Raw genomic sequence first — 13,646 nt, forward strand, 5'->3', positions numbered from 1 at the left:
AAGGCATCAGTGGCCAAGAGAGATCAAAGAGAGTTAAGAGGTTATTCTGGAGACTTCTGCAGTTTCATGATTTGCTAAACCCCAACCAACATCACTCCTGTTAACTCTTAAGAACACCTAGGGCTCAAACTGAGACTCTTCTAGGTCAGATAAATCCTGAAACCTGAAAGGATCAGCCTTTTCAAGATTATCAACTAATCACAGCCCCTTATCATTCAGTGTCGACACCCATTCTCAACATGAAAAAGTTAGAAGGGGCATTGCCTAAAGATCCCTATAGAGTGGGGAGAAGGAGGAGTTATAACAGAGAAAATAGGATTTAACAGATGAGTATGACTGCTGAATCACTATATTGATATTTCTTCTAGCCTCCAGTGTTTTGGAGCAGCTAGAAGGAAAAATCTGTAATACTGGAATGGTAATGCGTAACAGACTCTGAAATCTTTTCTGTAACTATTTGTTGAAATATATTTTGAAAATGTTGTTTTTTCTTTCTGTATATTATATTTCACAATAAAAAACATTTAAAAAAATCAATAGACGGTAGATGTGAGGGTTTGCTGCTGACCTCTCAATTTTATTCCATTGGTCTATATGTCTGTCCTTGTCCCACTGTAGATTACTGTAGATTACTGTAGATTTATAATGAGTTTTAAAATCAAGAAGTGTGAGTCTTCCAACATTGTTCTTTTTTTCCCTCAAGATGTTTTTGCTGTTCTGGGCCCCATAAACTTCCATGTTATTTGATGATTGCCTTTTTCCATTTCTGCAAAGAATGCTGTTGGAATTTTTATTGAAATTGTGTTGAATTTATAAATAGCTTTGGGTAGAATTCACATCTTAACAATAATTAGTCTTCCAATCCTTGAACATGGAATGTCCTTCCATTTATTTAGGTCACCTTTGATTTCTTTCAGGAGTGTTTTGTGGTTTTTGTAAAAGTCCTTTACATCCTAGGTTAAATTTATCCCTAGACTTTTATTCTTTTAGTTGTTGTAAATGAAATTTTTTCTTGATTTCCTCTTCAGATTGTTCATTACTAGTATATAGAAGCACCACTGATTTTTGTGTGTTGATAGTCTACCCCACTACTTTACTGAGATTGTTTGTTAGCTCTGGGAGCTTTGTTGTGGATTTTTCAGGATTTAATGTATATAGGATTAAACTGTTTGCAAATAGGGAAAATTTTATTTCTTTCATTCCAATTTAGATGGCATTTATTCATCTCACCTAATTGCTCTAGCTAGAACTTCCAGTAAGTACAATGTAGAACAATGGTGGTAACAGTAGATATCCTTGTCTTGTTCCTGATCTTAGAGGAAAAGTTTTCAGTCTTACACCATTAAGTATGATGTTAGCTGTGGGTTTTTCATATATGTCCTTTATTACGTTGAGTCAATTTCCTTCCATTCCTAGTTTTCTAAGTGTTTTCATCAAGAAGGGGTGATGAATTTTGTTAAATGCCTTTCCTGAGTTAATTGAGATACTTTTGTGGTTTTCTCGCCCTTCATTCTGTTAATGTGGTGTATTACACTAATTGATTTTTTTATGTTGAACCACACTTGCGTAATTGGGATAAACCCCACTTGATCATGGAGTGCAAGTCTTTTGATGTGTTGATTTGGTTTACTAGTATTTTGTTGAGGATTTTCACATCTATATTCACAAGAAATATTGGTATCTAGTTTTCCTTTCTTGTGGTATCTATGTCTTGCTTTGTTTGAGAGTAACGTTGGCCTTGAGGAATGAACTGGGGACCTTTCTCTCGTTTTGCAGGGGTTTGAGCAAGATAAGTGTTAATTCTTCCTGGAATGTCAGGTAAAATTCTCCTGTGAAGCCATCTCGTCTTGACTTGCCTTTGTTGGGAGGTTTTTGATTACTAATTCAATCTCTTGACTAGTTATTGGTTTGTTGAGATCTTCTATGTCTTCTAGAATCAGTATAGGAAGTTTGTGTGTTTCCAGGAATTTGTCCGTTTCATCTGTGTTATTTACTTTGTTGGCATACAGTTGTCTAGTGCCCTTTTCAGTGGGTAATAATGTCCTCATTTTCATTTCTCATTTTGGTCATTTGTGAGTCTATCTAAAGGTTTGTCAATTTCATTGATCTTTTCAAAGAACCAACTTTTGGTTTTGTTGATACTCTCTGTTACTGTTAATTCTCTGTTTCATTTTCTTCTCTCTAATCTTTATTTCCTTCCTTCTGAGTTTCATTTGCTCTTCTTTTTCTTGCTTTTCCAGTTTTGAGGTTAGGTTTCTGATTTGAAATCTTTCTTCTTTTTTAATGTAAGAAGTAGAGCCATAAATGTCCCTCTCAGCACTACCTTCACTACATCTCATAGGTCTTGGTATGTTATATTTTCATTTTCATTCCCCTCAAGATATTTCCCAATCTCCCTTGTGATTTTCTCTTTAACCCATTTGTTGTTTAAGAATACATTGTTTATTTTCCACATATTTGTGAATTTTACACTTTTTCCTCTGTTATTGATTCTAGCTTCATTCCATTGTGATTAGAGAAGACAAATTGTATGATTTCAGTATTTTTTTAATTTATTAAGACTTGTTTTGTGACCTAACATTTGTTCTGTCCTGAAGAATGATCCACGTGCACTCACGAATTCTGTTGTTGAGTGAAGGGTTCTATGTATGTTAGGTATAGTTGGTTTAAGAGTGTCATTCAAGTCTTATATTTCCTTATTGATCTGTCTAGATGTTTATGATGATTTGATCATGTTCTATTTTTTTCTGAGTGATTCCATTTATATACAATGTCCAGTATAGGAAAATCCACTGAGTCAGAAAGATTAATTGTTGATGGGTTGGGGAAGGGGAAATTGGGAGGTATAGAACTTCTTTTGGAGGGACTGTAAACTCTGTGAATGTACTAAAAACCATTGAATATGCATTCTCAAATCATTGAAATGATGAATTCTTATGTGGATTTTTACACAGTAAAAAATAAAATATCTACATCCGAATTGTCAAATAATGTTAGTTATCGGTATCTGAAATAAAAGGACAAAGCTGAATTTATTGCTTCCTATAGTAAGGAGAAACTTTATTGGACAGGCACAGTCTCTTAGAGCAGAGCAGATGCTGATGTTTTTTATTACATTCTTTTTAAATGCAATTTTATTGAGATATATTCACATACCATATAATCTTCCAAAGTGTAAAATCACTTGTTCATAATATCATCATATAGTTATACATTCATCACCACAATCAATTTTTGAGTATTTTAATTACTCAAAAAAAAATACCTAGAATATCCCATACCCCTTATCCCCCTCCATTATTAATTTATTTTTTGTCTTTTTTTTCTATACACTGGATAAAGGGATGTCATTCACAAGGTTTTCATAGTCACACAATCACACTGTAAAAGCTCTGTAGTTATACACTCATCTTCGACAATCAAGGCTACTGGATCACAGTTCAGCAATTTTAGGCATTTCCCTCTAGCTGTTGCAATACATTAAAAACTAAAAGGGGATATTTATATTATGGATAAGAATAACTTCCAGAATGACCTCTTGACTCCATTTGAAATCTCTCAGCCATTGAAACTTTGTTTTTGTTTCATTTCTCTAAACCCCTTTTGGTCAAAAAGCCTTTGTCAATCCCATGATGCCAGGGTTAGGCTCATCCCTGGGAGTCATATCCCACATTGTCAAGGAGATTTACATCCCTGGGAATCATGTTTCACACTGAGGGGAAGGCAGTGAGTTTACCTGCCGAATTGGCTTACAGAGATAGGCCACATCTGAACAACAAAAGAGGTTCTCAAGGAGTGACTCTTAGTCATAATCATAAGTAGACTTAACTTCTCCTTTACAGGTGTAAGTTTCATGAGGGCATGCCCCAAAATCGAGGGCTTGGCCTATTAAATTGGTAGTCCCCAGTGCTTGCAAGAATATCAATAATTCCCAAGTGGGGAAGTTTAATATTTCCACATTTTTCCCTAGTCCCTCAGGGGGACTTTGCAAACATTACATTTTCTGGGATGTATCAGAGTGTCACACTAACCTGTACAAACTAACAAGATCTCACTCCTTATTCAAAGCTCCCTGTAATTATGGTCTTCAAAAAAACTGACCACGCAAGTTCACTTAGATAGTGTGCTACAGAAAATATAAATTTTGCACCAAATAAACATCTCTTCCTAGATTATGTTCTTTTAATACATTCCTACGGATTAAACTTACTGTAAACTTATTGTGGGTGGAACCCTTTAATTAAGTTATTTCGGTTGCGTAGTGACCCACCTCATTCAAGGTGGGTATTAATCCTTTTATTGGAGGATAAAGGACACACAGAAAACAGAAACACAAAGAGAAGTTCACAGGAGAAAACAAACAACAGAGGAGCTGAGAAAGAACATACAGAAAACAGAAGAAGCCACTGAAGCAGCAAGTTGAAAACAGTGAAACCTGGGAGAGAAGGAGCACACTGGCCATGTGCCTTCCTATGTGACAGAGGGGTATTGAATGCTGGTAGCCTGTTTTCAGAGTCCAGGTATTGTCCTGATGATGCCTTGAGTTAGACATTTTCATGGCCTAAGAACAGTAAATAGTAAGCTAATGAATCCCCATTGTAAAAGCCAACCCATTTCTGGTATATTGCATTTTGTCAGATTTAGCAAGCCAAAACAATGTTATTTCCATTAATGAAAGTGGCATGCTAAAATTCCTACTGTTAATGTTGAGCCATCAATTTCTCCCTTCAGATCTGCCAGTATTTGCTTCAAATAGCTCTGCTGTTACATGCATATATATTTATCATTGTTACCTACTTCTTATGGAATTGACCACTGTATTGGTATATAGTGATCATCTTTGTCCCTCATAACTGTTTTTTACTTAAAATCCATTTTATCAGATATTAGTATATCTACCCCAGCTCTCTTTTGGTTTTTACATGCATGGCATATTTTTCTTATCCTTTCACTTGCTACCTACTTATGTCTTTGAATTTAAGGTGAGTCTCTTGCTGACAGCATTCAGTAAGGTCATGCTTTTTTACCATTCTGCCAGTCTCTCTGCCATTTGACTGGAGAGTTTTATTCATTTATATTTTAAGTCACTAGTGATAACATAGGACTTTCTTCTGCCATTTTGCTATTTAGTCATTGTAAGTCTTATAAAATTCTGCTGTTAATGCCTACTTTCATATTTATTTGATTTGTTGTAAATTGAGTACTCAATTTTGTAAATTGAGTACCATAATTGAGTTGCAGACCTCATACAAAGGTCAGGGAGCCTTTGCATTTGTGTGAGTTTGGCAATTGGTTTCATTTACAAAGGAAATAGAACAGATAGTGAAGTCTGAAAAACAGGAATAGCAAATTCTACAGGGAAGTGGTGATGAAGCTTAAAATTAAATCGTACTAAATCCAAACTAAGCATATCTTCAACTCAGTTTCCCCTTAACCAGATCTCAAAATGCTTGACTAGTACTCAAGGCAAGGACAAATATGACAGAGGTAAAATGGGACTACAGACAGTAGTCTTACCCAATTGCAATTAAGGATAATTTAACTTTTTGCAAATTCTACAACAACACATTGTTTGGGCACATTTCAGGAGATCTATGTGATTGTGGAGTCTTGAATATTAAACTCAGTTAGTTTCACAATAAATCCACCTTTGGTCCTCTGTTAATCCCAATTTATCTCCTTGCTCTCCCAACCCTTAATTTCTGTTATCCTACTAATCCAAGTAAGCCCAGTGTTTTCACTGTACCTAGCCCATCCTCAAAGCAACATTTGAGGTTCTCTTGTAAGTACTTTCCGTGATGAGAAGACAAGAAATAACAAATACCACAACCTAGACTCTATTAAATTCAACTGTATTATACACAGTGCCTACCATCCTTTATAAAATAAAAAAATGTCACCCAAATAATTTGGCCCTTGCCTACCTCAATCTCATGCTGTCTCTGTTTATTGAGTTAAAGCCACAAGATGTCTTTTGGTTCCTGGAATGCCTAGATATCTACTACTGCTCCTTTTTAAATCTCAGCTGAAATGTCACTTAATCAGAGAAGCTTTGCCTAACTCCTAGACTAAATTAGATTTTGTTGGCCTGTGCCCTAGTTCTTTTCCTTCCTCTTGTCCATAATTATAACTTATTATTTGTGTAATTATGTAAGTCTCTTAGTCTCACCCCATGAGGACAAAAACGCAGTCTGTTTTGTTTACTGACATATCTCTTGTGTCTCCTAATACAAGCCCAGTAAATATTAGTTGAAGGAAGGATATGATTGTATGGATCTAGAGTACAGGAAAAAAAATGTGGTTAGGTGATAGAGATGGGAGTTAGCAGCATTTACATGATTATGAGGCCAGGAAAATGAATAAAATCATACCTCTCATCCTTTATGTCAGTCTCTCTTGATGAATATGCAGCCATGAGGATTATAATTTATGGAAAAAGAAGAGAGGTCTGAAAAGTGGTAGAGAGAGGGGCATGTGATTGAAGAAAAACCAGGAACCAAAGAAAGACATTTTAAGAAGGAAAAAAATAGTCCTGATAAATAAGTTAACTAAGGACTGAAAACTGTCTTGGATTTAGCAACAAAAATTGTTAGTGACGTTGTGTGATAGTAGGGTTCAGTTGTCAATTTGGCCAGGTGATGGTGCCCAGTTCTCAGGTCAGGCAAGAAGTGGCCTGTTAAACTGCAAGAATATTTTTTGTCTGGTTAGTAAACTAGAAGGCTGTTTTAGTAAATCATTATTCAATTGATTGCATCTGTGACTGATTACATCTGGAATCAACTAAGGGTGTGTGTTCCATAAATGAGATAATCCAGGGAGTTGGATTTGATCCAATCCATTGAAGACTTTTAAGGGAAAGGAGAGAGTTTTTCACTGCTTCTTCAGCCAGCAAGCCCCGTCTGTGGAGTTCCTTGAGACCCTTCATCGAAGTTGCCAGCCTCGCAGCCTGCCCTCTGGATTTTGGATTCTTTGCTTCTCGACAGTTGCATCAGACATTTTTATAAATCTCATATTTACACATATCTCCTGTTGGTTCTTGTGTCTGTTTGAAGCTGTTATGTACTCAAAAAAGTCATTTTTTTTCCTGATCCAGTCTTTTGGGTATAGCCATGTTTCTTTTAATCCTGATTGAGTAACTATAGGTTGAAACCCTTTGATTGTATTACTTCCATGGAGCTGGGACACACCCAAGTGTGAGTGTGGCTTTTTGATTAGATGAAGATGTGACTCCACCCATTTGAAGTGGGTCTTGATTGGCTTACTAGAGTACTTTAAAGGGGAAAACATTTTGAAGAAAGCTCAGATTCATATGCTTGGAAAACAGTTGGCTTCGGACCCAATAGAGATGCAGACATTTGGAGATGCTTAGAGTGTCTACAGAGAGAACAGACATCTAGACACAGACATTTGGAGATGCAGAGCCCAGCAGACGTCACCATGTGATTTCACATGAGATGCTAAGCAAGCCAGAATCTAGAGTTGTGTTCCAGAGGAGTTAAATGAAGGTCCACAGATTCTTAGAGAGGAAACCACTGACATTAGAAGCTGAAAGCAATGGAACCAGGAACCAAGGACAAGCAGATACCAGCCACATGTCTTCCCATGTAATAGACGTTGGCCTCTCTTGAGTCAGGGTGTCTTTATCCGGATGCCTTAGTTTGGACATTTTTATGGCTTTAGAACTGTAAACTTGTAACTAATACATTCCTTTTTTAAAAGCCATTCCATATGTGGTATATTGCATTCCAGCAGCTTTAGCAAACCAAAACAGTTCTGTTTCTTTAGAGAACCTTGACTAATACATTTTGATTAGCTGAATGTCAGCTAATTATAAAAAGAAGTTTTTCCCTTTACCTTATAGAAATAACACCTGGTGATTATCTGTGATTAGAGTTTAATCTGATTTATGAACATTGTAAACTTTAGTAACTTTGCTTTTTAATAGCAATTGTTTTCCACTTTTATTCTCATTAGAAAAATACTGATGGTTTTAGCCAAGGAGAAATATTCAGGTTATCAAATAAACTCTAAATAATTCTTCTGTCCCTTTGTGAGTGCATAATATCAATCAGAAGAGGTGAATTTGTGAGCATGCTTTGGTCTTTTAAATTGTGCTTTTGAAATAGAAATCTTAACTTTCAACGTAGCTTTCTTATTTCCTTTTTGTGCTTGCTTTGGTTTTGGTTAAGAACTCTTTTTTTTTTAAATGACTAAAATTGCTAAAGTAATTAATATCAAAACCAGGAAGTATTAAATCTAAATCATAGATCAAACTTGTTTATCTCTACTTCTAAACAAATGTATATACAATTATTTTGCCAACCTTTCTTTTTGCTAATGGATTTTGTTATTTTTCAGATATACCCTCAGAGATAATTCCAAAAAGCATATTGAAGTATGGGATCCCTCTCCAGCAGAAATTATTTTAAATGAAGTAAACAACTTAAATCCTGTGTCTGCAAAATCTCTACCTAATGAAAATTTCCAATCACTTTATAATAAGGAACTGCCTGTGCATATCTGTAATGTAATCTCTCCTGAGAAGATTTATGTTCAGTGGTTATTAACAGAAAACTTGCTTAATAGGTATAACATATAAGGAAAACATATTGCATGTGGTTTTGTCCTTTTTCTATATTTTTTCAAAGATTCAGAAGTCTTAAATGTAGAATTTAAAAGTAGCAAAATTTTTTAAGCTAAATAATGTTAAAGTTTTTAAAAGTATCTTTATTGGTTGTTTTTGCTGAACTACAATTCATTCATTCCACAAATACTTATTGAACACCTGCAGTGTGACTACCAGTATTAGGGAAATAGTGGTAAAAACTTAGATTAGTGTTTCCTCTTGTGTAACTTAACTTCTCTTAGAGGGAAAAACATTAAACAAAAAAATATTTAGTGTGGCACATAATATTAAGTACAATAGAGAAAAAAATATTTGAGGAGGAAGACAATTTTAGGATGGTCAAGGAAGACCTCACTGGGACAGTGACGTTTGAAATGGGTCTTTAAGAAACAGAGGGTATCTGGGGCAAGTTCATCTCAGGCAGAGGTAACAACCAGTACAAAGACCCTGAGGTGGAAGTATGCTTGTTCTATTCAAGGAAGAATCAGATGTTCAGTTTGGCTGGAGTGGAATGAGCAAGACAGAACAGTAGAAGAAGTACCATGTTATGATATAAGAAAAGATTTAGAAAGTTCAATATTTTTTATCTTTGTATAGTTTAGAAGAAAAGATGGTAGCTGCTTATGAAAGCTCAAAATGGGAACCTGTTAAATGGGAGAATGAAATGCACTGTGCTGTTAAGATCCCTGATAAAAATCAGTGGCGAAGAGGCCAGATCATCAGAATGATTACAGACACATTGGTAGAGGTAAATGCAGAGTTAAACTTATAATTCAAAATGTGAATGAATTTTGTATTTTTTTTCCTGGAATTGTTTAATCCCAAACTTTATTATGCTTTTCAGTTTGCAATAAAAACAGTTTTGAGGTATTATCTTTCATAGACTTAAAGTTACTGTTTTCATAGGTATTGCTGTATGATGTCGGTGTTGAACTAGTGGTGAATATTAACTGTCTAAGAGAACTTCAAGAAAATCTAAAGACAATGGGAAGATTATCTTTGGAATGCTCTCTTGTTGATATAAGGTAGTTTTTAGCTGAATAAATTAATCTCATTATTGAATATGATCACTTTAAGTATTTTTCTTTTTTGCATAGGCTCTTATTTCAATTTTTGTTAATATGTTCTTAAGTTTTCATAAAATCTAGTTCATTTACAATTTTAAAAATAGATAAAGATAAAAATTTGAAGTGTATGTATTTTAATGGTATTAAGGAAATAAAAATACTCACTTGAGAATTAACTGCTGAATGTAAAATAACATGGAGGAACAAAAACAGCAGATAGAAATAAAATGGACTGTTTCACAAGCTTAGATTGCATGGAAAACTGAGATTACCCAAAAATGTGAATTAGAATTCTGGGAAAATAGCATGGCATAGTTTTGTTTTTTTGTTTTTTGTTTTTTTTTTTTTGCATGGCCAGGTATCGGGAATCCAACCTGGATTTCCGGCATGGCAGGCGAGAATTCTGCCACTGTGCCACCATTGTACTGCCTATGGCATAGTTTTTGAGTCTACTGGAATCCCACCATAAAATAGCAACCTGTATAGCAAACCAAAAACTATACAGTCAACATCTAAAACAAGAGTGGAGAACAAGATAGCCACTCAAGAGTCCTCAAATTTGAGCAGGTAGGGCACACCATGAGCCAGGACCCTTATTGTATCAGCATTTGTGTGGGAGAATATGGAGAGATGCCAATTGAATGTCTGTATAAGAATTGGTAACAGTATTTCATGAAATCTGCAGGCCAGTCTGAGAACAGCTGCAAAAACTGAGAGGGTGGGTAATGCAGGATGCAATTCATAATTGAATGCAAGGGGTCTGTAAGGTGCCACAGTTTCACAGTACTGTAGCCTTCTTACCCATATAAACTCTCGAAAGTAAACTAAAGCTCCCTTTGGTGACCCCACATTGAAGAGAAAGTCCTAGAAATAGTGTCTAATTTGAACAAGACAGAAGTGGGGCAAAGGAAAGACAAGATCCTGATGAAAGTAGAGGAGGAAGTACAACTCAAGAACAAAGAGACAAACAACCCAGTCAATTAAAAACTGGACAAAAAACTTGATCCATATTTCTTCAAAGAAAATATACACAAGACCAATGGGCACATGAAAAGATGCTCAGTATCATTAGCAATAAGGGAATGTAAATCAAAACCACAATGAGATGTCATTCCATGTCCACTAGGGTAGCTGTTATTTAAAAAAATATGTGTTTTATTTAACATTAAAAAATGGTAAATAACAAGTGTTGATGTGGAGAAATTGGAACCATTCTGTCTTACTGGTGGGAATGAAAGAGTTTGAAGCCCTGTAGACAACAGTTTGGTGTCCCTCAAAAAGTTAAACAGAGAATTGCCATATAACCTTGCAATTCTACTTCTTGGTATACACCCCAAATAATTGAAAGCAGGACGTTGAGCAGATATTTGTAAACTAATGTTCACAACAGCGTTACTCACAATAGCCACACTCTGGAAGCAACCCAAGGTCTGTCAACAGATGAATGGAAAAACAAAATATGGCATATCCGTACAATGGAATACTGTTCAGCTATAAAAAGCAATGAAGTTTTGATACATGCTACAGCACAGATGAAACTTGAAATCATTATGCTAAGCGAAATAAGCCAGACACAAAGGGTCAAATGTTATATAATTCCATGTATGTGAAATATCTGGAATAAACAAGTTCACAGAGGCAGAAAGTAGTTTAGGGTTGGGTAGAGAAGAATGGGCAGTTACTGCTTAATGAGTATAAAGTTACTGTTTGTGATGAAAAAGCTTTGGTGATGGGTGGTAGTGATAATGCATTTAGGTACGTAATTGTGCTTAATGCCATTGAATTGTATGCTTAAAAATGGTGCAAACGACAAATTTTATGTATGTTACTACAGGTTTTTTTTTAGAAAATGGAGGAGGTAAAGGTGTATGGGTGGTTCAGTGAGAAAAGGCTTTTCTGCCATGCAGGAGACCTGGGTTCAATTCCAGGCCCAAGCATTCCACCCCCCACCAAAAAAAAAAAAAAGAAAAGAAAAAAGTAGAGGAGGGGAGCATAGGAGCGAGATTTCAAAGTGTGAGGTCGTATTTTCTCTCACTTCGGGAAAACGACAAAAAAGAGTCCAGAGTCATTAAGCCAGAAAAGTAATCATGATCTTCTTTTCCTTAAAGCACAGGAAAATTTATTTTATTTTAAAAAAATAGGAAAAGAAAGGATTGTGTCCAACCCATGCCAATTTATTTTTACTGAAAAGAGAATGAGGAGCCAAATAATACTCCTAGAAGCAAAGGAAATCTACTGAGATAGACATGTCCACAAAACAAACTGTAATCTAGCATTTCAAGATGAACTGAAAATCTTTAAATGATATTAGCTATGAAAGAAAAACAGGAAACAAAATCAGAAAAACTCAGAAATAAGATTAGAGAGAAAGGATGATTTGTAAAGAGAACTCTGTAAAAAATTATCCATGAAAGAAAATCATTTCAGAAATGTAGAATAAACTAGAAAGAACAGAAACAAACACAATGACTTATGCCTTAAAAGAATAGAAGAAATGAGAGGTTTTTAAATTTTCCGTGAACATAAGTCCAAAGGATTCAAAAGAAAAGATATGTATATAAAATGCACAAAGAGGAAAACTGTATTGACTAATACCATGTGTCAACTTGGCTAGGTTATGGTGCTCAGTTTGGTCAAGCAAGCCCTAGCCTGATTGTTACTGTGAGAGTATTTCATGGGTGGATTTAAATCATTAGTTGATTGCAGCTGATTATACCTTATAGTCACCAAAGACATTTGCCTTCAGCAATGAGACGAGTCTCCTCTTCCAGTCATTTTAAGGTCTGAAAATGAGAACTGAGGACTTCAGCACCCAGAAAGAAGAGTTTCTATCTCTACTTCAGTCAGCTAACTTCTCCTGGACAGCATCAATGTCATCAGCTTCCAACCTGCAGGCTGCCGTATGGAGTTTGGACTTGCCAATTCCTATGATAAATCTCTTAGTATTTAAACATCTCCTGTTGGTTCTGTTTCTCTGAAGAACCCTGACTTAATGCAAAAACTAAAGCAACAGAACTAAACATAAAGCTGCAATCCAAGAAAGTGTTCCTAAAATAAAGACTATTCAGAACCATATATTGAAAGAACACATTGTTTTCATAAGTGAATAAATTCAGAATGGCCAGCACCAAGAGACAGTTTAGTGAAATTATCAACTTGGAAAATTGCATTGTCAAAAATAATGCTTTAGCTAGAAGATATTGGAATAATGTATTTTAAATACTCAGCTGTGAATTTTGTAGGCAGACAAACTGGCCTTCAAGTATAAAGAGAAACACAAACTGATGTTATCACACATGGTCTCAGGGTATATTGTTCCTAAGAACCCTTCTCGAGTCCATTGGAGAACCAGGTTCAGACAAGCAAAATGACATGAGAGATTTTGATCTAAAGACTGGTGGTGAGCTTTACATTTATTTTACCTATAGAACTTAGCCTAAATGATCATCAGGGAAGCAGTATAGTAAGCAATGGATGCTCTGACATAGTAAAATTTCCGAAAATGAAGAAGAGTGAGTATATGTTAAAATTAAGTTTGCCATTTTTCTTATTGGCTATAAATAAGAGTAAAAGAGAGTACTTCGAAATAGATGCTGAGGGAAGGAGAGGGGCAAATAAGAGGTTACTAACTATAGTGATTTAACTTTGAAACTATGCTAATATTTCATATTTGAAAATAGGAAAGTGAAATTAAATCTAACTGTATATCTAGTGGTGGCCTAGCCTCTCAGAGAGGAACTTTTTCAAGTGACTTTGAAACACATTAAGTTGGTGGTTCTAAGCGTATTGTTTGTTTTCTTAAATTAAAAAAAAAAATGTACTTGGAAAAAAAAAACAGGAGGTTGACTAATCATCCTTCCAAGACTATATCCTAAGGACAAAAGAATGCCTGGGGGGAGAAAAACAAGCTCTTTTTAGTAATCCCAAACTTGATAGTAGTATTGGTATTGTTA

At 35.2% G+C, this 13,646-nt stretch overlaps 1 protein-coding gene across 2 annotated transcripts in view; it reads left to right on the forward strand.

The window, feature by feature from the left end:
• Nucleotides 1–13,646, forward strand: part of RNF17 (ring finger protein 17) — a 137,118-nt gene that overhangs the window by 67,723 nt on the left and 55,749 nt on the right. For both annotated transcript variants that reach the window (XM_077158768.1, XM_077158769.1), the window contains exons 21-23: nucleotides 8,359–8,586; nucleotides 9,224–9,374; nucleotides 9,533–9,651. In XM_077158768.1, coding sequence (XP_077014883.1) covers nucleotides 8,359–8,586; nucleotides 9,224–9,374; nucleotides 9,533–9,651 — 498 coding nt within the window. The remainder of the gene's footprint in view (nucleotides 1–8,358; nucleotides 8,587–9,223; nucleotides 9,375–9,532; nucleotides 9,652–13,646) is intronic.

The sequence above is a fragment of the Tamandua tetradactyla genome, chromosome 4, assembly GCF_023851605.1.
Source record: "Tamandua tetradactyla isolate mTamTet1 chromosome 4, mTamTet1.pri, whole genome shotgun sequence".
Lineage (NCBI taxonomy): Eukaryota > Metazoa > Chordata > Mammalia > Pilosa > Myrmecophagidae > Tamandua > Tamandua tetradactyla.